This window comes from Molossus molossus, unplaced genomic scaffold, assembly GCF_014108415.1.
Source record: "Molossus molossus isolate mMolMol1 unplaced genomic scaffold, mMolMol1.p scaffold_m16_p_2, whole genome shotgun sequence".
NCBI lineage: Eukaryota > Metazoa > Chordata > Mammalia > Chiroptera > Molossidae > Molossus > Molossus molossus.
Genome location: NW_023425355.1, coordinates 108,842,275 through 108,866,163, shown reverse-complemented (window position 1 = coordinate 108,866,163; position 23,889 = coordinate 108,842,275). Strand labels below are relative to the sequence as shown.

The following is a 23,889-nucleotide window of genomic DNA, read 5'->3' as shown; positions in this document are numbered from 1 at the left end:
TTCTCCACACCCTCAGCAGCACTTGTTGGAAGATTTGTTGATGGCAGCCATTCTGGCAGGTGTGAGGTGATACCTCATAGTCTTTTTAATTTTCATCTCTCTGATGGTTAGTGATATGGAGCATTTCTTTATATGTTTCTTGGCCATTTGTATGTCCTGTTTGGAGAGGTGTCTGTTTAGGTCCTCTGCCTAATTGGATTCTTTGTCTTCCTTATGTTGAGTTGTATGAGTACTATATATATTTTGGAAACTAACTTATCTGATGTATCATTGGCAATTATGCTCTCCCATGTAGTGGGTTCCCTTCCATTTTGATACTTGTTTCTTTTGCTGTGCAGAAGCTTTTTAGTTTGATGTAGTCCCACTTATTATTTTTTTCCTTTGTTTCTCTTCCTTAGGTGTTGTATCAGTACAAATTCTGCTATGTGTGATGTCTGAAATTTTGTTGCCTACATTTTCTTCTAGAATTTTTATGGATTCACGAGTCACATTTAAGTCTTATCCATTTTGAGTTTATTCTTGTGTATGGTGTCAGTTTGGTGGTCTGGTTTATTTTTTTTGCATGTAGCTGTCCAATTTTCCCAACGCCATTTATTAAAGAGGCTGTCTTTATTCCACTGTATGCTTTTGCCACTTTGTCAAATATTAATTGAACATAATGTCTTGGGTCAATTTCTGGGATATACTGTTCTATTCCATTGATCTATATGCCTGTTCCTGTGCCAGTACCAGGCTGTTTTGAGTACACTAACTTTGTAGTATAACGTGATATTTGGTATTGCAATTTCTCCTACTTTGCTCTTCTTTTTACAAGATTGCTGTGGCTATTCGGGGTCTTTTTTGGTTCCATATAAGCTTTTGGAATATTAGTTCTAGTTCTGTGAAATACATTTTTGGTATTTTGATGGGGATTGCATTGAATCTATAGATTGCTTTGGGTAGTTTGGACATTTTATGCTTCCATTTTTTTTTATATCTTCTATTTCTTTTTTTCAATGTTCTGTAGTTCAAACAGGTTTCTTACTTCTTTGGTTAAGTTTATTCCTAGGTATATTAAGGTTTTTTTGCTGCAATGGTAAATGGGATTGTTTTTTAGTTTCTCATTCTGTGAGTTCATTATTGGTGTATAAGAATGCTGTCAATTTCTTGATGTTAGTTTTGTATCCTGCTACTTTGCCAAATTCATTTATTAAATCTTGTACATTTTTGATGGAGTCTTTAGGGTTTTCTGTGTACAGTATCATGTCATCTGCAAATAGTGACAGTTGCACTTCCTCCTTTCCAATTTGGATTCCTTTTATTTTTCCTTCTTGTCTAATTGCTGTGGCTAAGACTTCCAGAACTGTGTTATATAAGAGTGGTGAAAGTGGGAATCCCTATCTTGTTTCTGTTCTTGATGGAAATACTTTTAGTTTTTGCCTATTGAGTATGATGTTGGCTATGTTTTTTATATATGGCTTTTATTGTGTTGAGACGTCATCCCTCTATTTCCACGTTGCTGAGCGTTTTTGTCAGAAATGGGTGCTGGGTTTTGTCAAATGCTTTTTCAGCATTGATATGATCATATAATTTTTATTTTTCATTTTGTGTATGTGGTGTATCACATTATTTATTGATTTGAGAATATTGTACCAGCTTTGCGTTCCTGGGATTAATCCCGTATGGTTTTGATGAATAATTTTTTTGGTGTATTGCTGGACCCAGTTTGCTCATATTTTGTTCAGGATTTTGGTATCAATGTTCATCAGGGATATTGGCCTGTAGTTTTCTTTCTTTGTAGTGTCTTTATCTGGTTTTGGAATTAGAATTATGCTTGCCTCATAAAACAACATTGGCAGTCTTCCTTCTTTCATTTTTTGGAATAGTTTGAAGAGAATGGGTGTTAGTTCTTTGAGTGTTTGGTAAATCTCCCCCGTGAAGCTGTCCGGGCCTAGGCTTTTGTTTGCTGGGAGACTCTTGATTACATCTTCAATTTCCTTAGTTGTTATTGGTCTGTTCAAATTTTCTCTCTCTTTCCAGTTCAGTTTTAGAAGACTGTGTGTTTCTAGAAATTTGTCTATTTTGCCTAGATTGTCCAATTTGTTAACGTATAATTATTCATAGTATTTGTGAACGATCCTTTGTATTTCTGTGGTGTCAGTTGTCACTTCTCCTCTTTAATTTCTGATTGTTTGTTTGGGTCTTCTCTTTTTGTTTCTTGGTGAGTCTAGTTAAGGGTCCATCAGTCATGTTTATCTTTTCAAAGAACCAGCTCTTTGTTTCATTGATTTTTTGAATTATCTTTAGTCTCTATGTTGTTTATTTTTGCTCTGACTTTTACTGTTTCTTTCCTTCTACTTGTTCTAGGTTTTTCTTTTTGTTTACTTTCTAGGTCTTTTAACTTGTATGGTTAGACAGTCAATTAGAAATTTTTCTTGTTTCTTGAGGTAGGCCTGTAGTGATATGAACTTCCCTCTCAGGACTGCTTTCGCTGTATCCCATAGGTTTTTGTTTATTTTTTTTATCTTCATCCGAGGACATTTTTTCCATTTTTTGTTCAGATAGAGCGGGAGGGAGGGAGGGAGAGAGAGAGAGAGAGAGAGAGAGAGAGAGAGAGAGAGAGAGACATCTATGTGAAGGGACACATCGAGTGGCCGCCACCCGTACGACCAACCAGGGCCGGGGACAAACTGCAACCGAGGTACATGCCCTTAGCGGGAACTGAACCCGGGTCTCTCTGTACCGATGCTCCAGCCGCTGAGCCAAACCGGCCAGGGCTCCCATAGGTTTTTTTGTTGTTGTGTGTTTATTTTTATTGGTTTCCAGAAAGTTTTCAATTTCTCCCTTGATCTCCTTCGTAACTCATTTGTTGTTTAATAACTTGCTATTTAGCCTCCATGTGTTTGAATGGTTTTGCATGTTTTTGTTGTAATTGATTTCTAGTTTCATCCCATTGTGGTCTGAGAAGATGCTTGGTATGATTTCCTTGAATTTGCACTTGAATTTGCAGAGACTTAGTTGTGTCCTAACATGTGGTCTGTCTTTGAGAATGTCCCATGTGCACTTGAGAAGAGTGTGAATTATGTAGTTTTGGGGTATAATTCTCTATAGATAGCTATCATATCCATTTGATCTAGTGCATCATTAAGTGACTCTCTTTCTTTGTTAATTTTTTGTGTAGAGGATCTATCCAGTGATGTCAGAGGGGTGAAGTCCCCTGCTATGATTGTATTGCTGCCAATTTCTCCTTTGAAGTCCACCAGAAGTTTATTGATGTATTTTTGTGCTCCTGTGTTGGGTGCATATATGTTTACCAAGGTATATCTTCCTGTTGGATGGATCCTTTCAATATTTTGTAGTGGCGTTCTTTGTCTCTTGTTATGGCCTTCACTTTGAAGTCTGTGTTACCTAATATTGAACATTGCTACCCCTGGTTTTTTCCTTTCGTTTCCTTGGAAGTTTTTTTCTATCCCTTCATTTTTAACCTCTAGGAATCTTTTGTTGTGAGGTGGGTCTCTTGTAAACAACATATATATGAATGATGCTTTTTATTCATTCAGCTACTCTGTGTCTATTAATCAGAACATTTAATCCATTTATGTTTAAGGCTATTATTTATATATACTTATTTATTGCTATTTTTTATTCTGTTTTTTTCTTTTTCTATTTCTTCTGCTTATTATAGCAGTCCTTTTAACATTTCTTAGAGTACTGGTTTGGTGCTAATATATTCCCTTAGCCTTTTTTTGTTTGGGGAGCTCTTTATTTCACCTTCTATTTTGACTGATAGCCTTTCTAGATAGAGTATTCTTGGATTCGGGTTCTTGTTTTTCATTACCTTGATTGCTGCTTGCCTTTTTCTTCTGGCTTGTAGTATTTTTGTTGAGAAGTCAGCTGATAGCCTTATGGGAGTTCCTTTGTAGGTAACCTGTTGTTTATCTCTTGCTGCCTTTAGGATTCTCTTTTTGTTTTTTGTTTTTTTAAATCCTCACCCGAGGATATTTTCCCATTTTTTTGTTCAGGTAGAGTGGGAGGGAGAGAGAGGAACAGAGAGAGAGAGAGAGAGAAACATCGATGTGAAAGGAACACATCGAGTGGCTGCCACCCGCACGACTGACCAGGGCCGGGGACAAACTGCAACCGAGGTACGCGCCCTTAGCAGGAACCGAACCCGGGTCTCTCAGGACTGCAGGTCGACACTCTAACCGCTGAGCCAAACCGGCCAGGGGTCTCTTTTTGTCTTTGATTGTTGATATTTTAATTATTATGTGTCTTGGTGTAGACCTCTTTGAGTTCTTATTACTTAGGACTGTCTGTGCTTCTTGAACTTGTATGCCTTTTTCCTTCACCAAGCTATGGAAGTTTTCTGTCACTATTTCTTCAAATATAATCTCTAACCCTTGCTCGTTTTCTTCTTCTGGCACTCCTATGATGTGGATGTTGTTACATTTCATATTGTCCCAGAGTTTTCTTAGGCTGTCTTCCTGTTTTTTAACTTTTTGCTGTTTGGTTCTCTGATTTGGCAGTTTTTTCTACCCTGTGTTCTAATTCACTGATCTGGTCCTCGGCTTTCTCCCCTCTGCTGGTTATTCCTTCCAATGTGTTCTTTATTTCTGCTATGTCATTTTTCATTTCCAATTGGTTGGTTTTCAGTGCTTTCCATATCTTTCCTCATGATTATTAGTCTCAACTCTCCCTCTGATATCTTCCTCATTTCCGTTTCATTTATTTCATCTTCTGTCGAATTATCTTGTTCTTTTATTTGGGCTTTGTTTCATCATTTTGACTGTCTCTGTGGATTTTGGAGCCTTCTAAATTTCATATGTGGATGTTAGTGTTCCACCAGTGTGGCTCCCTCTACTGGGCTTGGATGCATGTGGGAGGACCCACGTTAAATTCCACTGTCAAGTCTTACTTTCCTTGGCATATTTGTAAGCCCATGAATGTTTTGGTTATCCTCTAGCTTTATGTCTGGAGGCTATTAGTCTCAATTACTTTATGAGCCTGGATTTGTAGCCCTCAGCTGAATGTAAAAAATCCCTCAGCTGTAAGAGGATTTTCAGTTGTTGGGGTATTTGCTTTGCTCATTACATTGAGATGTTAATGAGTCTATTTGCATTTCTCTGGGCTGGCCTATCCCGGCCTTGTGGTGGTGAAATTCTGTAAGAGGGACCTTTGCTTCTCCCAGGGGCTATGGGAAGGGGCTTTTTGCGTAAGATGACTTTTGTCCTGTGAGGGAGTGATTAAGTACAGAACTCCTGGCTTCTGCCCCTCTAGCTCTCTCCTGAGCCAGGAGCCCTGGGACTCTCCTCGAAGTTCCAGTCCAGTCTGTGTGTGTGTGTGTGTGTGTGCGTGCGCTGGAGCCCAAGGTGAGTGGCTGTAGCTGATTTGGTTCTTTTAAAAACTCCTGCTTTCTCAGCAGGAAGCTCACACAGTTCTCCGCTGCTGTCTCTGGGCTCCTGGCCTGCCCTCATGCACCTTCGCAGTTCCTACCGGCCTCGATTTGGTGTCCTCTCTCTGTCCCTGGTTATACGGGTCCTCTCCTACTGCTATTCAGTTGGGTTTTACTGGTGATTTGTCTTTATTTTAGTTGTAATTCCAGTTCAGTCCTGGGAAACAGTCTGTGTAGCTTCCATTCACTCCGCTGCCATTTTTTTCAGACATGCAGATTCTTAATGACTGTTCTATTATGTATGGCACATATTTAATTTTTTCATATTTACTTAACATTGTCCTCTATAAGCGACTGCAACTTGAATGAGAGTCAATTAACAATGCCTGTAACAAATATGAGAGAATTCTGCAATAGTTTATAGTACATTAAATTTAAAGTTTAAGCAGATTTTTAAAAGACCTTTCTTGTTGTAGATTGTAATAAAAATGTATAGAAAATATTCTATATATTGAAAATACATCATTAATTCTAGTTTGTCTAAAATGACCATTTAATATAGCTTTTTAAGTGCTTTTTATTTTTTATATTTATGGTTCAATGTATTACAGGTGTCCCTTCCTTTCCCCCCATTGACCTCCTCCTCCTCTCTCCCACCTCCCATCCTGCCTTCCCCACACTATTGTCTGTGTCCATTAGTTGTGTATATATGTATATAAAATGTTTGCTTTATCTCTTCCCACTGCCACTCTCACCTTCCCTTTGAGGTTCCTCAGTCTAACAACCAATTTGTACTTCTTCATTCCTTCACCTTTTTCACCTATCCCCCTGACCCCCTTCTCATCTCTAGCCCTTGCCTTGTTGCCAAACCACTCCGTTCCTCCCCATATGTCTCTGGTGTCTTTCAAGTGCTTCCTACATGCTGGATCCTGGAGGGTGCTGAGTAAGTCCCTGAGAAGGCTGTTTAAGAAGAACTGCCTGGGGCTCCAGCAGCCTCAGTCTCCCTCAGTCTCTGTTCCAGCTGATTTTTACAGCCAGAAGTTAATGGGGACTTCTCTTCCTGGCACTGGAACCTTGAGCTTGCGGCCTGGTGTGGGATGCGGTCCCCTTGCTCCTCAGGGAGGACCTTCTCAGCCGAGGTGTCCCTTCTCTAATTTTTGTCCACCACATATGGGGGTGGGATCAGCCTGTCCGCACCTCTGCCCCTCCTACTGGTCTTGATGTTGCTTCTTTAAATTCATAGTTGTACATAGGCCTTCCTTCAGCTCCCTTTTAGGTGGTACTGAATAATGGTTGTTCTTTAGTTGTAATTTTGATGTGGTTGTGGGAGGAGGTGAGTACCTTGTTTACCTATGCCACCATCTTGACCTGAAGTCTAAGTGCATTTTAAAGTTCAGGTCTCTTCCTGCAGCTAATGTTGTTATGTGTTTTAATTATTGGAGTCTAAAAGTGTGATTATCATTTCTATTCAGAAAATTTTATTAGAAATTTATATGGATCCACCATTAAATATTTGTCACTGATGAATGACTAAGATGAAATTAAATGTTAATTGTTTATATATTTGACTGTTAGGAGTATGGGGTAGAAGGAATGGAGTAAGGAGAATAATTTTGTATGTGAAAGTTAAGTGATGGTTGAACTTTAGTACACTATAGTTTCTTTAAAGACTGGTTCAGTTGGAATGTTTAAAATATCTTCTGGTCTGTTTTTTATTTTCCATTACTTTTCTTTATTTAACTATTTTTATTGTGACATAGACTAAAGCAAAACTTACATATGTTTCATTTGTTATTGTTATTTTTTGTATTGTCTATTTGTTTTATATTGCTGGCAGCACTTTTTTTAGTGGTCTCCATCGGTAGCTACTGAATTTAATCTTTATGCTTTACAGGATATTTTTAAAAATCCTCACCTGAGGATATGTTTTTATTGATTTGAGAGAGGGGGAGAGAAACATCCACGTGAAAGCCAAATATCTGCTGCCTCCTGAATGCCCCCCTACAAGGGATTGAGCCCGATACCTCGATATGTGCCCTGACCGGGAATTGAACAAGCAACCTTTTAACGCATGGGATGATGTTCCAACCAGTAGAGCCACCTGGCCAAGGCTGCCTTAACAAGATATTTTTATGTCAGTAGCTTAAAAACACTTTGGATAATCTCTAAATCAGACCAAATTCTTCTAAACCATGCAGTGAAATTCCTGAATTTCTAAAATTTGATTTTATGTTAATCTTTTTGGTACACCATGGTCACTTCAAATCTGGACCCAAAGGAAGTAGGCATGTTTTAACATCCAGATTAAATGCTATACTGAACAGTCCTTAGACACAGTGTTTTGGCTTGCTGCCAATTTGTAGTATCTTCTACCTGTTCCATACTCGGCTGCTGGGGCTTTTGTAGCTGCCACTTTGCTGGAGCTGGGTCTTCCCTCTTCCACTCTCTGTAGACTCAGGACAGTTGCTAGAACATGTGGGAATTTTTAGAAGTCCAGAGCTAACATCATAGACTGTATGGGACCTAAGGGTATTCTGGAAGAATGCTGTCAGAAAGAGTTCCATGAAAGTGCAAGTTATAAACAGAATACAGTGGAAGTTACCATAAGGTTTCAATAATTAATTATTATGCTCTGGGTAACCCAGATGTTATTGTGTTGCTTAATCTGTTAAAGATGATATAACCTTCCATCTCAGTTTTGAGGTATATGTAATTATTCACTTCAGAATTTTTAAGTACATTCTTATAGTTTTATATTCAATTCTTAACTCTTAAAGACATTTTTGCCTTATTACAGATATATGGTGTATCACATTTATTGATTTGTGAATATTGTACCAGCCTTGCATCCCTGGAATGAATCCCACTTGGTCATGGTGAATAATTTTTTTGATGTATTTCTGGATCCGATTTGCTAATATTTTGTTCAGGATTTTGGCGTCTATGTTCATCAGGGATATTGGCCTGTAGTTTTCTTTCTTCGTAGTGTCTTTTTCTGGTTTTGGAATTAGAATTATGCTGGCCTCATAGAACGTGTTTGGAAGTCTTCCTTTTTCTTGAATTTTTTGAAATAGTTTGAGGAGAATGGGTGTTAGTTCTTTTTTGAATGTTCGGTAAAACTCCCCCGTGAAGCCATCTGGGCCTGGGCTTTTGTTTGCTGGAAGAGTCTTGATTACCTCTTCAATTTCCTTAGTAGTTATTGGTCTGTTCAAGTTTTCTATCTCTTCCCGGTCCAGTTTTGGGAGACTGTGTGTTTCTAGAAATTTGTCCATTTCGCTTAGATTGTCGAATTTGTTGCCATATAGTTGTCATAGTAGTTGTTAACAATCTTTGGTATTTCCGTGGTGTTGGTTGTTACTTCTCCTCTTTCATTTCTGATTTTGTGTATTTGGGTTCTCTCTCTTTGTTTCTTGGTGAGTCTAGCTAAGGGTCCATCAATCTTGTTTATCTTTTCGAAAAACCAGCTCTTTGTTTCATTGATCCTTTGAATTGTTTTTTTGGGTCTCTGTCATTTATTTCTGCTCTGATCTTTACTATTTCCTTCCTTCTACTTTCTCTGGGGATTTCTTTTTTTTTTTTGCTTTCTAATTCTTTAAGTTGTGAGGTTAGACAGTCAATTAGAAATTTTTCTTGTTTTTTGAGGTAGGCCTGTAGTGCTATGAACTTCCCTCTCAGAACTGCTTTCGCTGCATCCCATAGATTTTGTGTTGTTGTATGTTCATTTTCATCGGTTTCCAGGAAGTTTTTAATTTCTTCCTTGATCTCCTTGGTGACCCATTCATTGTTTAATAACATGCTATGTAGCCTCCATGTGATGAAATGTCTTTGCATGTTCTTGTTGCAATTGATTTCTAGTTTCATGCCATTGTGATCTGAGAAGATACTTGATATGATTTCAATCTTCTTGAACTTGTAGAGATTTAATTTGTGTCCTGTTATGTGGTCTGTCTTTGAGAATGTCCCATGTGCACTTGAGAAGAATGTGTATTCTGTAGTTTTGGGGTGTAATTCTCTGTAGATAGCTATTAAATCCATTTGTTCTAGTGCTTCATTTAGAGTCTCTGTTTCCTTCCTAATTTTTCCCTAGAGGATCTATCCAGTGCTGTCAACGGGGTGTTGAAGTCCCCTGCTATGATTGTATTGTTGTCGATTTCTCCTTGGAAGTCCTCCAGAACATTTTTAATATATTTTGGTGCTCCTATATTGGGTGCATATATGTTTATCAAGGTTATATCTTCCTGTTGGATAGATCCTTTCAATATTATGTAGTGGCCTTCTTTGTCTCTAGTTATGGTCTTCATTTTGAAATCTATTTTATCAGATATGAGAATTGCTATCCCAGCTTTTTTTTGCTTTCTATTTGCTTGGAAAATATTTTTCCATCCCTTCACTTTCAACCTATGTGAGTCTTTTTTTGTGTGAGGTGGGTCTCTTGTAAACAACATATAGATGAGTCATGCTTTCTTATCCAATCAGCTACTCTATGTCTTTTTATGGGAGCATTCAATCCATTTACATTTAAGGTGATTATTGATATGTACTTATTTATTGCCATTTTTGTTTAGTGTCGTTCTATTTTTCTTCCCATTTCTACTGCTAATTACAGCAGTCCTTTTAACATTTCTTGCAGTGCTGGTTTGGTGCTAATGTATTCCCTTAGCCTTTTTTTGTCTGAGAAGCTCTTTATTTTACCTTCTATTTTGAATGATAGCCTTGCTGGGTAGAGTAGTCTTGGATTCAGATTCTTGTTTTTCATGACTTTGGTTAATTCATGCCATTCCCTTCTGGCCTGTAGTGTTTCTTGTGAGAAGTCAGCTGAGAGTCTTATGGGGTTTCCTTTGTAGGTAACCTGCTGCTTATCTCTTGCTGCTTTTAGGATTCTCTCTTTGTCTTTAATTTGTGGCATTTTAATTCCTATGTGTCTTGGTGTGGGCCTGTTTGGGTTCTTCTTACTTGGGACTCTCTGTGCTTCTTGAACTTGAATGCCTTCTTCCTTCACCAAATTAGGGAAGTTTTCTGTCACTATTTTTTTGAATATATTCTCTATCCCTTGCTCATTTTCTTCTTCTTCGGGGACTCCTATGATGCAAATATTATTATGTTTCCAGTTGTCCCACAGTTCTCTTAAGTTGTCTTCCTGTTTTTTAATAGTTTTTTCCTTTTGTTTTTCTGATTGGTTGATTTTTTTTCTACCCTGTCTTCTAATTCACTGATCCGGTCCTCTGCTTCCTCTACTCTGCTTTTTAAACCTTCCAATGTGTTTTTCATTTCTTATTACAGATATATGTATGTATGGGTGGGCAAAAGTAGGTTTACAGTTGTTTGTATGGAAAAAGACATGAAGGTCATGATTATTACACAATAGCTTTATTAATTCAAAAGAATGTTATTCACAACTGTAAACCTGCTTTTGCCAACTCCTTTATATAGTAAGTAGCTAGATACATCAAACCACTATAGTCTTCTGTGGTTGCTTGGTTATTTTAGTAAATCTAGGCCTCAGTTTATTAATGAAGATTAAAAAAAATAAAAAATAAAAAAACTCTGATAAATTGGAAATAAAAATCTTCTGAGGCTTAGAGAAAAAGTCAAGACTATAAATGATAGCTGTTGCATTGCTGGTCATTTCTCTTCTTTTGATGGTGTCCTGCATTAGGTAGGAGCCTAGAACTCAGAAGGGGAAGTGACATAGGTACAAGATACTCAGTGTTGCTGGTTTAGGAGCTTCATAACCAAAGATAATTAAAGCGTAGACCAGCTTACCTACAGACCACTTTTTCATTTATCTACTGAATGATGTGGGTAAATTTGAAAGTAAGTTTAAGCCAATATTTTAAATAATTGGGTTATGAGTAATTTCCTCCTACTATACTTTGCTCAAGGAAAGGGTTTGAAAATGGGAGGAAAGGATTTAAAATGGGATAATCAACTTCAGCGCCTTCACTTTGGATTGCTATAGTAAAGTTTCATTATTTGGCTTGAAGTATTATAAACAGTGTTGGACACTTACATGTTCAGAAGATAAAATGTGTTTATTATCCACAACTCTGTCCTTTGCATTACGATTGATAAGTATATTTTAAGCTGAAAAATTTATAATCAATATATAGACAACTACATCAGTTCCATCAGGGCAATTCCTATTTGTTTTAAACTTGACCTCAATAGTCAGGGAGTCAATGTTTGACATACAATAAGAAACTGCTATATATAATTTGATTGCATGGTTTATTATGACTACCCTGTTATTTTCACATACTTAGATTTTAAAATGTTAGTTATTTTTAATCTGACTCTCATTTAGTTCATTTTAGTATTGCATTGGTCAGTGTGATACATCAAAAAGCAGTTAATTACAATACCTTTGCTTCTTTTATGGTTTAAAATTGTAATTGTAACATTCAATTGTTAAATCATTTCAGCTCCCTTAGTCATGCCTTCTCACCCTTTTATATTTTAAAATAAAGGCTTCTTTCTGCACTTTCATTGCTTTACTTTCCCATTTACCTTTTTCCTTGTAATTGTTACAGAACTGTAGAAATGGAGGCAGAATTTTACTGCTCTTAGCAAATCCTGTTTTCTAGTCTCATCTCTCAACATCCAGAATATTGTAGAAGCTTATGTTTTGTTGCCATATTTAATTAACATAAAATGCTATTTTGTGGTACAGTTTAATACTTGGTTCATATCTTCAAATTCTTTAAAATACTAATCATTTGCTATACAGTATATCCCTCTCCTGCTCTGTAAAACATTTTACGTATTTAGAGTCATATTTTGTTTAAATTCCAAAATTAAATAGTGGCAGATGCACAATTCAGCATGAAAAGTGTAATGATTTATGTGGATATTATAAGTGACTTTTGTATTGGTTTAATAATACTTGAATTGTTTTTTGTTTTTGTTTTTTTACCAGTCTCAGCTAATTGTTTTTTTACTTTCATGCATTTTATAAGTTAGATCTAATTTTATACTTAAATTTTAAAGTTTAAATGTATTATGTCTGTGTTTTAAATGTACAGGACATTCATGCTTTGTGGAAAACTGATATTGAATAGACGATTCATTTATATAACCTTTGCAACTTGTAACTTAAAATTTCACTTTAATATCTAATTCACGTACTTTTTAAGAAAATTCAGTTATTTAAAACTCAATCCATTTCTTTGAGACCTGCCATGAACTCTTGTTTTTACTTGGAGTTGTAGTAAGAAAAAATTAAGAAAGTGACATCCATGATGCTATTTAGTGTAGCATTTCAAAAGGTTGTAGCATTGGAATTTCAAGCCTAAATTTTCTTTAGTGCCAACCAGAACAGGCTGATTTGCAAAGGTTTTTTTTCAGTTTGGCAAAATCAGGAAAATTAATTTTGTTTTAATCTGTATTAGTCTATAAAGTATGATGAAAAATTGCCAATTTTCTCTTCAGTAAGGAAAATTACTAAGTTTTTAACTTCCTGCCAGCCATAATTTCAGTTTTCAAATTCTTATCTGAAATTTTAATTTGTTAATTTAAGAGAACTTGGTATTTTAATGCATTGATTATTTTTGAACTCATAATAATTGGGTGAGGTAGGTTAGTTAACCTGGAATGATTTGAAAGCTCAAGATTATGTCTTGCTGATTTTCTGAGTTGGGTAGGGACTTTAAGAATTTGGAAATATCTTTTTTTTTTTCTTAACACTGAAACAATTACAGTTGGGAGTGATTCTACCATAAATTAAGAATTTATAATTTAACAAATGTTAAATTTTCTTATTAAAGGAAAGTAAACCCCATATAATTATAGTGTCAGAAAATAGATAGCAACTATACACCTCATTTTATTTTTTTCTTTATTGTTGAAAGTATTACAGATGTCTCCTCCCCTTCCCCCCCCCCATTGACCCCATCCTCCCTGCTCCCATCCCCCTCCTGCTTTCCCCAAACTGTTGTCTGTGTCCACTGGTTATGCATATATGCATATAAGTTTTTGATTTATCTCTTCCCGTTCCCCCCACCTCCACCTTCCCTCTGAGGTTTATCAGTCTGTTCCCTACTTCCATGTCTCTGGATCTATTTTGGTTGTCAGCTTATTTTGTTCATGGTATTCCATAAATAAGTGAGATCATGTGGTACTTGTCTTTCTCTGACTGGCTTATTTCCCTTAGCATAATACTTTTCAGGTCCCTCCATGTCTCTCTCAAAGGAACAGAGGTCTTTCTTTCTTACTGCTGCATAGTATTTCATTGTGTAAATGTACCACAGCTTTTTTATCCACTCATCTACTGATGCACTTGGGTTGTTTCCAGATCTTAGCTATTGTAAAAATAGCACTGCTATAAACATAGGGGTGCCTATATTCTTTCTAATTGGTGTTTCAGGCTTCTTAGGATATATTCCTGGAAGTGGAATCACTGGGTCAAATGGAAGTTCAATTTTTAATTTTTTGAGGAGGCACCATATTATTTTCCATAGTGGCTCTACCAGTCTGCATTCCCACCAGCAGTGTACTAGAGTCCCCTTTTCTGCACATCCTTGTCAGCACTTGTTGTTTGAAGATTTGTTGATGGCAGCCATTCTGGCAGGTGTGAGGTGATCTCATAGTCATTTTAAATTTCATCTCTCTGATAATTAGTGACATTGAGCATTTTTCATATATCTTTTGGCCATTTGTATGTCCTGTTTGGAGAAGTGTTTGTTCAGGTCCTCTGCCCATTTTTCAGTTGGACTGTTTGTCTTCCTTTTGGTGAGATGCATGAGTACTCTATATATTTTGGATATTAACTCCTAATCCAATGTATTGTTGGCAAATATGTTCTCCCAGAGAGTGGGTTCTCTTTTCGTTTTGATGCTGGTTTCTTTTCCCATGCAGAAGCTTTTTAGTTTGATGTAGTTCCATTTATTATTTTTTTCCTTTGTTTCTCCTACCCTAGGTGATGTATCAGTATACACATCATTTGAAAAATTGGTATGATTTGCTATAAAATTCAGATTGGAGTCTTGCTAAATTTTATTAGTGAAGGAGTTACATAGAATATTCTTTCCAGATTTGAGAACAGAAAGGAAAAGTTCTTTTCAGGTTTGATAATTGTCACTAGATATCTTGGTTATAATTGCTGATATGATAAGGAGAGAGAAATATTCTATTTTTACTATTATCTAGACCTCTTTTGGTCAGGTTATTATTTTAACATTTAATGGAAAAAATCTGATGGTGGAGGATGGTAGAGAGAAACTTGGAATTTGTGTTCTTCAGGTGAAAAAATAAATTGGAAAATTATGAGCAAAATAAGGAATATAATCAATATAAGTGTTGCAATATGTTTTCTATTACTTTTTTTTAATGGAAGATATAGGAATCATGCTAAATATTTGCTGAAATTAATAATTGTTCTTCGTTTTTTGCTGAGAGATCCAAATCTCATGAATTTGTGCAACTGCCCAGTAATTTAATTAGGTTTTAATTGAGGACTTTTTAGTTGTTTCCTAAATGTACAGCTAGCTGATTTATTCTCCCTTCTTCTTTTTTAAAGGAATCTAGGTAAAAATGGCTTATCTAACAGTAGCATTTTATTGGATAAATGTCCGCCTCCAAGACCACCATCTTCACCATACCCTCCCTTGCCAAAGGACAAGTTGAATCCACCTACACCTAGTATTTATGTGAGTCTGAATTGACTGACTAGAAATAAATCAAACTAGTGTTTGCACTTGTTTTTCATAAGATCGTGCTTTAAATCAATGTGGATACCCTTTAGGAAACATTAAATGTATTGGTGGCAGCTTGAATGTTTTTTGGGGAATAAAGATGTTTTCAAAATGATTTTGTAATAGTATGTAAAACATGCCTTCTCAGCTGTTAACTGTGATTACATTAGAGTAGTAGAGACACTTTGTACTGCCCTCAATTTTGAGCAATATTAGGCAAAAACTTACCTAAAAGTATGACATTTTTTTGAGTAAGCTGGGTTTTAAATCTACATTCTACTAGTTATATGAACCTGAACATTTATTCTGTTTTATACCTCTACTTAAAAAAATATATTATTTACCTTCAAAAAAGTATTTGAGAACATAAAATGTGGTAATAGATATGTCATAAAAAAAGCTGAATAGATTATTTAAAATGATATTACTTTCACTTTATGATATATAGGAAGTTAGTGGTTCAGTCAAAGCAACTCTTTTTTTATGTTTCTCCCAGATAGGTCCTCCTAGCCCATTTCCTTCCTTCCATCCTCCCACTTCTACCCCAAATGAAAAAAATATAAACTATAAAGTTTGTTTTTAGAGATTTGGTTCTGTTTTTGCCCTCTAGAGGCCAAATGTTATATTAATCCTTCCTCCAACCAGTTTTTATTGATCCTTTAGTATGTAAGGGAAGCATGGAGATAGAACTATAGAACTGTAACCAAACTTTTAAATGGGGGGGGGTGAATAATTAATATTCATCTTTTATGGCCCTTCTCTTGCCTACTTACATTTTGGTAATATATTATTTTAATTTATTTTTTTTCTTTTTGTGATTAAAAACGTGTATATGAAATTGATTATCTTCCATTTTTAAGTGCACAGTTTTGTAGTTTTAAGTGTATTCTTATTGTTGCAAAACAACTCTGCATAACTTTTTTATCTTGCAAATCTGAAATTTGATAACCATTAAAATATAACTGCCTTTACATAGTCTCCCCAGCCACTGGTAACAGCCAATTTACTTTCTGTTTATATGATTTTGACTGCTTTAGAAACCTCATATAAGTGAAATTATATACAATTTTTCTTTTTGTGACTTGCTTAATTTCACTTAACAAAGTGTCCTCAAGATTCATCCATGTTGCAGCATATGATAGAATTTTCTTCTTAAGGCTGAGTAATATTTAAAACAATCTGATTTTGGAGTTTAAATTTCATTTCTCCCACATATTTTGTTCAAGATATAATGGAAAAGATAGATGTATGTAGTTATATCCCGTAACAGTAAGGATCAAAAGATAGTGATAAAATACTGTAACACATAAAATAAAAATAATGGCACATAGGATGCATTATTAAATCGCAATAAATAATAGATATGAATTTGGCATAATATTTAAATTAAGGTCTGTTTTCTAGAGATTTAATCATATGTTTTAATTTTACAGTTGGAAAATAAACGTGATGCTTTCTTTCCTCCATTACATCAATTTTGTACAAATCCAAACAACCCTGTTACAGTAATACGTGGCCTTGCTGGAGCTCTTAAGTTGGGTAAGCTTTAATAAGAAAAAGGAAAAGTTTGTATATTTTCTTTACTATCTGTTACCTTTTGAAGCACAGACAGAAACTTATTTCTATTTATTTTTTCTTTTTTTACATTTTTATTTAAATATTTTCCTGGCTGTAAAACGTGTACGTGTGTGCATGTGTGTATCATTGTATCATTTCTTTAATCAGTTTGAAGATACAGTGATAGTACTGGTTACTAGCATTTTACTGATGCTTTTTACATTTAGCTTTTATTTTGGTGAAACTATACAATTATGATTTAGGTTGACTAATAAAATAATTTTTTAAATAAAAATTTAGGTAAAATTTGATGCTACTAATAAGTACTATTGCCCCCTAAGTAGTTCCTGGCACCTGCTAAAATTAAATAAGTGAAACTTTAGTAGTTGGCCCTTGATTCTGCCCATTGGTGGCATGATGAATAGGTGCAGGGTTTCAGTGTATGGTTGTGGAAACCTGACAAAAAACTCGGTGTACAAAGGTCCCAGTTGGATTGTAGTGGAATTGAATGGAGCAGCATACAACATTTTCCTTTTTTTTTTCCTTTTGAAAAAGCACTTTAAAAATGTTATTCTAAATATAATTTTTATTTATTAACTGCCTTTATTTATTTATGAAGACCTGGGACTTTTCTCTACCAAAACTTTGGTGGAAGCTAACAATGAACACATGGTAGAAGTAAGGACACAGTTGTTGCAGCCAGCAGATGAAAACTGGGATCCCACTGGAACGAAGAAAATCTGGCATTGTGAAAGTAATCGATCTCATACTACAATTGCTAAATATGCACAGTACCAGGCTTCTTCCTTCCAGGAATCATTGAGAGTAAGTAATTAGTTCCTGAATATTATTTTATTTTGGAGATATTTTGTTTTATTGTTTTAATTTGAAGGGGTATGTTACTTTTGTAAGCATCTCATTATTTTATAGTTATATAAAATATAAGTGGCTATCCAGTTCTTAGTAAAGTCTAAGAAAACCTATGGAATGATAAAGTAGATGTAATTACTATCTAGTGAGATGTCTCCCTCATCTCTGGGATATTTTTGTTTAGAGCAGGGTTTCTTAACCCTGGCATTATTGACATTTTGGGTTGAATAACTTTTAGTTGTAGTGTGTTGTCTTTTGTATTGTAAGATGTTTAATAGCATCTCTGGCCTCTCCCCATTTCAGCTATGACAATCAAAAATGTCTTCAGACATGCTAAATGTCCTGTGGAAGGCAAAATTGCTCCTAATTGATATTAGAGGATTAATTAATCTCAAGTTTGCTTTTACCAATCTCAGTCTGAAAGAAAAAACTGAGGGACAGGCATAAATTATTTGAAAATGTATGGAAAATTAAAAAACAAAACTTTGAAAAATAATCAGGATTATCATTAAAAGACTCACAGGCCTTTCAGCAGTGAAACATTACTAAAATCCTTTAGAACTGTAATGAGAACTCTGTAAATTCCCCTACAAAGTGAACATAAAACACCTGCAAAATGAGTTTACTAAATATATTATTCAAATGCTTGTCTGTTCATATCCTACAGCTGAAACTTAGTATGTGACTGGAAGCCTTCATTTGTATGTAATTCATTAGATTTGCTTGTATCTGTTTAAAATTCTGCCCTGAGTTCATATTTTTAATCAAGGCAACATTTATACCTGTAAATCATATTCTTTGTTCATTTCTCACTACCACTTCCTATAGAACCTACTGAGAAATTCATCTAATAAAACTGTCCTGTGACTTTTAGGAGATACAGTGAATTCATTATTCATCTAAATCTCTATAGTTCAGACTTCCAAGATACTTCAACTATATGGTTGTATAATAGTCAGAATAGAATAGATAATAATAGCAGGATTCAGAGATCATCAAAGGAAAATCTGGAAGAAGAGTTGAAAAGCGAAGATAATAAAAGGCAGAGTATTTAAGTAAGAATGGATCCATAACCAAAGAAAGGGTGGTTTTTTTGTGTGCTTTGGACACCTGGACCACATTGCATGTAGAAATTGTGGCAAACGTTTAAAAACTGTAAATTTAAAGGGAGGGAGGCTAAAATGTCACTAAGTATTGCTAACTCAAAAATCATAGGACACCGAGTGTTGAGATAACCATGTTTGTAATACATAAATTGTTAATAATAATTTTGCATTGAAAAGCACCTATATTTATCCAGTACTTAATTTCCTTACTGCTGTTTTAAATGCTCTATCATTCATGTATAATTCATTGTGGAGAAAAGATTTGGCCCATGAAGACCTTTTTATATTTGTTCATAATAAAAAATAGAGAACTTCTTTACCTTCCACCCATAAACATATATAACTACATTCACATACATGCATGTACCTCTGCTAGTTTAGAAATTTTATAATCAAGATTGATAATTCTGCCTTGGCCGGTTTGGATCAGCAGTTAGAGCCTGCAGTCCAGAGAGACTCGGGTTCGGTTCCCACTAAGGGCACGTACCTCAGTTGCAGTTTGTCCCCCGGCCCTGGTTGGGTGTGCGGGTGGCAGCCACTCGATGTGTCCCTTTCACGTTGATGTTTCTCTCTTTCTCTCTCTTCCTCTCTCTCCCTCCCGCTCTGTCTGAACCAAAAAATGAAAAAAATGTCCTCGGGTGAGGATTAAAAAAAAAAGATTGATAATTCTTAGGCCTCTAAACTTTCCTTAAATGTTCTCTCCTTGAAAAATGGGGCAGGAATAAGAATTTGTAGTTTGTTTCCCTTATAGAAGAAGTTAATAAGGAAGAGTTCTTAGGGTAACATTGTGGCTGATGGAGCAGTTTGGATACCATTGACTTCTTGGGGTTTTATTTAATGTGGTCTTGGAAGAAATTTTCATGTGAAAAGGGCCCATAGAAACTTAGTTTCAAAACAGATAATACTATCAATCTAGATGTAAACTTTACACTTGTATGATGGAAAGGATGGCTTGTTGTAGAATACTAAACTGGAATGCTTTTTGCTTAATCTACAGGAAGAAAATGAGAAAAGAAGTCACCATAAAGAACACTCAGATAGTGAATCGACATCTTCAGATAAGTAAGTTATTTTTAATTGTCCACTTAGTATTTCTGCTTAGAATGCATGTTTCTAATATTGTCTCTCTTTTTTAAGTTCTGGGAGGAGGAAGAAAGGACCCTTTAAAACCATAAAGTTTGGGACCAACATCGACCTGTCTGATGACAAAAAGTAAGTCTTTGTAGTCTTCTGTAAACTGATGTAAAGAGGTATCCTTTGCAAAATTGAGAATTGTATACAATTTTCTCCTTTTTCATTCTTTGTCACTTTTCTAAGCTGATATACAGATTTTAGCTAATTTACTTTTGCTAGGTTTTTCAATTATTTTCTGGAATTGAAACCCTTGTATAAATTTCATCAAGCCCTGACTGTATGCTAATTATACAACCATAACATTATATTTTATGATTAATAATATAGTTCTATAAAATAAAATTATACAAAAATTATAAAAATTTGTAGTACATTTGTTTCCTTTATTCAATAATTTTTATGCTTTTTGTTAGGAAGTTTTCTTTGGAAAAATTAAAGCATTTAAATGTTTTCTATTTGAAAGTAAAGTATTTATAGATTTAATTGTTTTTCTGATTGGAGCATAAGGTTTTTGAAGAAATGATTAACTTCCACAAGCATCTGTAGCAGAGTTTCACTGTTTATCTGTTATTTTATTGCAGGTGGAAGTTGCAGCTGCATGAATTGACTAAACTTCCTGCTTTTGTGCGTGTCGTATCAGCAGGAAATCTTCTAAGCCATGTTGGTCATACCATACTGGGCATGAACACAGTTCAGCTATATATGAAAGTTCCAGGAAGCCGAACACCAGGTAACTTTTATGAACTAACATATCTTCTACAATTGAAAAACAGAATTAATCAAAATGTGAAATATGCAAAATAGAAACAGATTTTTTATTTACTGTGAATGAAACTGAAAGGATTATTCCTAATACAAGGTTTGACTTTTTAACTAGGTTCAGATTATTAAGATTTTTCTCCTTTTTTAAATATAATAGCTCCGAAACAATAGCATTTTAATCTGGAAAAGGGGTCAGTAGACCACTTCTGGGAAAATAAGTTCCTGTGGTTTAAAGACTTTGTTGATCCTATCTACCGCAGAGTAATGGGATATAGTCTTTTCTAAACTTTTTTTCTTACCATAATCACAATAAGAAGTGTATTTTATGTTATGACCTAGTGCACATGTATGTATACAACAGTTTCGTAGAACAATACATTTTTAAAAAGAAAGTGTAGGTTACAATTGTCTAACTGGTTTGCAGTGCAGTTTACAAAGTATGATTATGTGGAGACATCTAGTCTGGACTACCACTAACTAATCTTGTCACTTTTGGCAAGTCACATTCCTTCTCTGGGTGTTTTTCTTTATTTGTAAAATGAATTACATTGGATTTAGACTTAAAATTCTGTCCAGCACTAACGTACTATCTTCTCTATGCTGCCTTAGATTGACATGAAATTCATAGGGTGATATGCAAAATATTTAACAATTCAGAAAACTGGTGCTAATTAATTCACTGTACTGGTGCCTATGAGCTACATATCACTTTCAGGTGTTTCTGTTTGCTACTTAATGCATCCTTAGTTTGAAAACCAGACGGCTTTCTTCTATGTTACCTGCTTTTTTAATAGGAGCTTAAGAATTACTTCATAATAGACTTGCTTCTGGGTAACATAGGTCAGTGGTTCCCAGTCCTGGTTACTCATTAGAATCTCCTGGTAAGCTTTTTAAAAATAGTTGATTAATCTCTGGAGATTGTGATACAGTCATCAATTTTTTTTTTTTTTTTTTAAAGTTCCCCAAAGGATTCTAATGTGCAGCCAAGATTAGAACCATTAGGTTGTAGTAGTTTTTATCCTCAGGCCATTGGAAGCCCAGTTCTGTGATGTTTTATCCTTAGTTGGGAAAAATAAAAACAGTTCTGGAATAAATGGCAAAAGACCTGTCTGCTTTACACTCTATCCCCACTTTAGACAGCAGTGTAAATACTGGACAAGTTATTTGAAATCTCTGGAGTTCCTTTTTCTTATGTATGTTGTATTGGATTGGTTCTATTAAGATTCATTTCAATTGAAAATGTTTCTCATAGAATTTGAATTAATTTATGCAAATAAAAGCCAACTTGGTGGATTACTTCTTTGTCACCATGAGCCTAGACTGTTTTGGGTTTGTTTGTTTGTTTGTTTGTTTGTATGCAAGGCATTAGTTTTTCAGACTTGTCCCGTGGAACCTTAAAGAATTCCCTTGGGGGTAGCACTGTCCAATAGAAATATAATGCAAGTCATATATATGATTTGAAAAATTTTTTGAAGATGTTTTTATTGATTTTTCTTTTTCTTTTCTTTTTTCTTTTTCTTTTTTTTTTTCTTTTTTTTGAGAGAGAAAGGAGGAGAGAGAGAGAGAAACATCAATTAGCTGCCTCTTGCACATCCCCCACTGGGGACTGAGCCCACAACTCAGGCGTGTGCCCTGACTGGGAATCAAACTGAGACCTCTAAGTCCATGGGACAAGGCTCAGTCTACTAAGCCACACCAGCCAGGCTGATTTAAAATTTTACAGTAGTCATATTAATGTAAAATGAAATAGGTGAAATTAACCCAGTATATTCCACTATTATTTCAACATGTAATCAATATAAACATTATTGGGATATTTTGGCATGTTTTTCTATTAAGTCCTCAAAATTTACACTTACCACACATCTCAGTTTATATTAACTACATTTCAGGTGGTTATTGTATTGGGCAACTCAGTCTTAGAGAAGAATCTGCAGTTGATCCTTAAACTGATAGTTCAGTTCAATTAAAAAAAATTATTTGAATACTTTTTTTTGTGACAAACACTTTGTTCCTGGAGTTACATAGATAAATAAATGTTACCTGCTTGAATGGACTTTATGATCAGTCATGTATTCTCTAAACTATAGAGATGCTCTTAGGCTCTACCCTAAAAGATTTTTAGTTAGATGGTGGGATCCCAGCATCTCTAATTTTAATTAGAGCAAAATTTTATTTGGAGTCCATCCCATGGACAATTTTAACCATCTACCCATGGTAAGAGACAGCTATAAGTATTAAGAGTACCATCTTTACATTATACTGTATATGTAAAAAAGATTCTGGGTGTAGTGTGCACAGGTTATGGTGAGAACACAGCTACATTTTTCTTTATTGAGGTAAAAGTCACATAAAATTAACCCTTTTAGTGTGTGCAATTCAATAGCATTTAGTTATTCACTGAGCTTTTGTAGCCATCACCTCTGTGTAGTTTCAAGACATTTTCATCACCTGAAAAGGAAGCCTCTTACCCATTAAACAGCCTCTCTCCATTTCCCCTTTCCTCAGTCCATGGAAACTACTATAGCAGGTCTTTTCATTCAGTGTTGTTTTGTTATAACTCTTGTTTATATCAATTAGCCTATGTTAAAATTGATTTTGTTATACATCATTTTGTCACAGTTCCATGAACCTATCAGTAATAGTAAGTGAGGACTTACTGTAGTCTGCTTTCTGGCTCTAGATTTACCTGTTCTGGATGTTTCATATAAATGGAATCATAATATGTTGGCTTTTGTGTCTGCTTCTTTCCTTTTTTCTTTTTTCTGTAACATTTATCATTTTTTATTTTTCAGTTGTAGTCAACATACAATATTATATTAGTTTTGTGTGTACACCCAGTGATTAGACATTATATGACTTACTAAGTGTTCATCCCAATAAATCTCAAACCCATATGACTTCATGTGTAGTTATTAGAATAATATTGACAGTATTGCCTATGTTATACTTTATATCTCCGTGACTATTCTGTAACTCCAATTTGTACTTCACCTTTCACCCATTCCCCTACTGCCCCTCCCATCTGACAACCATCAAAATCCTCTGTAGCTGAGTCTGTTTCTGGTCATCTAGTTTATTTATGTAGTTTTGTTGTTGTTTTTTTTTAGTTTCAGTTGTTGACAATATTCATGTATTACCATTTTATTCATATTTTTTTACCTTTTTTACTTCTTCTTCTTAAAGAAGACCCTTTAACATTTCATGTAATATTGGTTTGGTGGTGATGAACTCCTTTAGCTTTTTCTTGTCTGGGAAGCTCTTTAAATGTCCTTCGATTCTAAGGGATAGCTTTGCAGGATGGAGTGATCTTGGTTGTAGGTCCTTGCTTTTCATTACTTTGAATATTTCTTGCCACTTCCTTCTGGACTGCAAAGTTTCTTTTGAGAAATCAGCTTAT

The 23,889-nt window shown here is 35.0% G+C and overlaps 1 protein-coding gene across 19 annotated transcripts in view; it reads left to right on the top strand.

Moving 5' to 3' along the window:
- Nucleotides 1–23,889, top strand: part of KDM6A (lysine demethylase 6A) — a 270,740-nt gene that overhangs the window by 210,936 nt on the left and 35,915 nt on the right. For all 19 annotated transcript variants that reach the window (XM_036270305.1, XM_036270303.1, XM_036270296.1 and 16 more), the window contains 6 exons: nt 14,886–15,015; nt 16,494–16,599; nt 17,237–17,442; nt 19,591–19,655; nt 19,731–19,805; nt 20,309–20,457. In XM_036270305.1, coding sequence (XP_036126198.1) covers nt 14,886–15,015; nt 16,494–16,599; nt 17,237–17,442; nt 19,591–19,655; nt 19,731–19,805; nt 20,309–20,457 — 731 coding nt within the window. The remainder of the gene's footprint in view (nt 1–14,885; nt 15,016–16,493; nt 16,600–17,236; nt 17,443–19,590; nt 19,656–19,730; nt 19,806–20,308; nt 20,458–23,889) is intronic.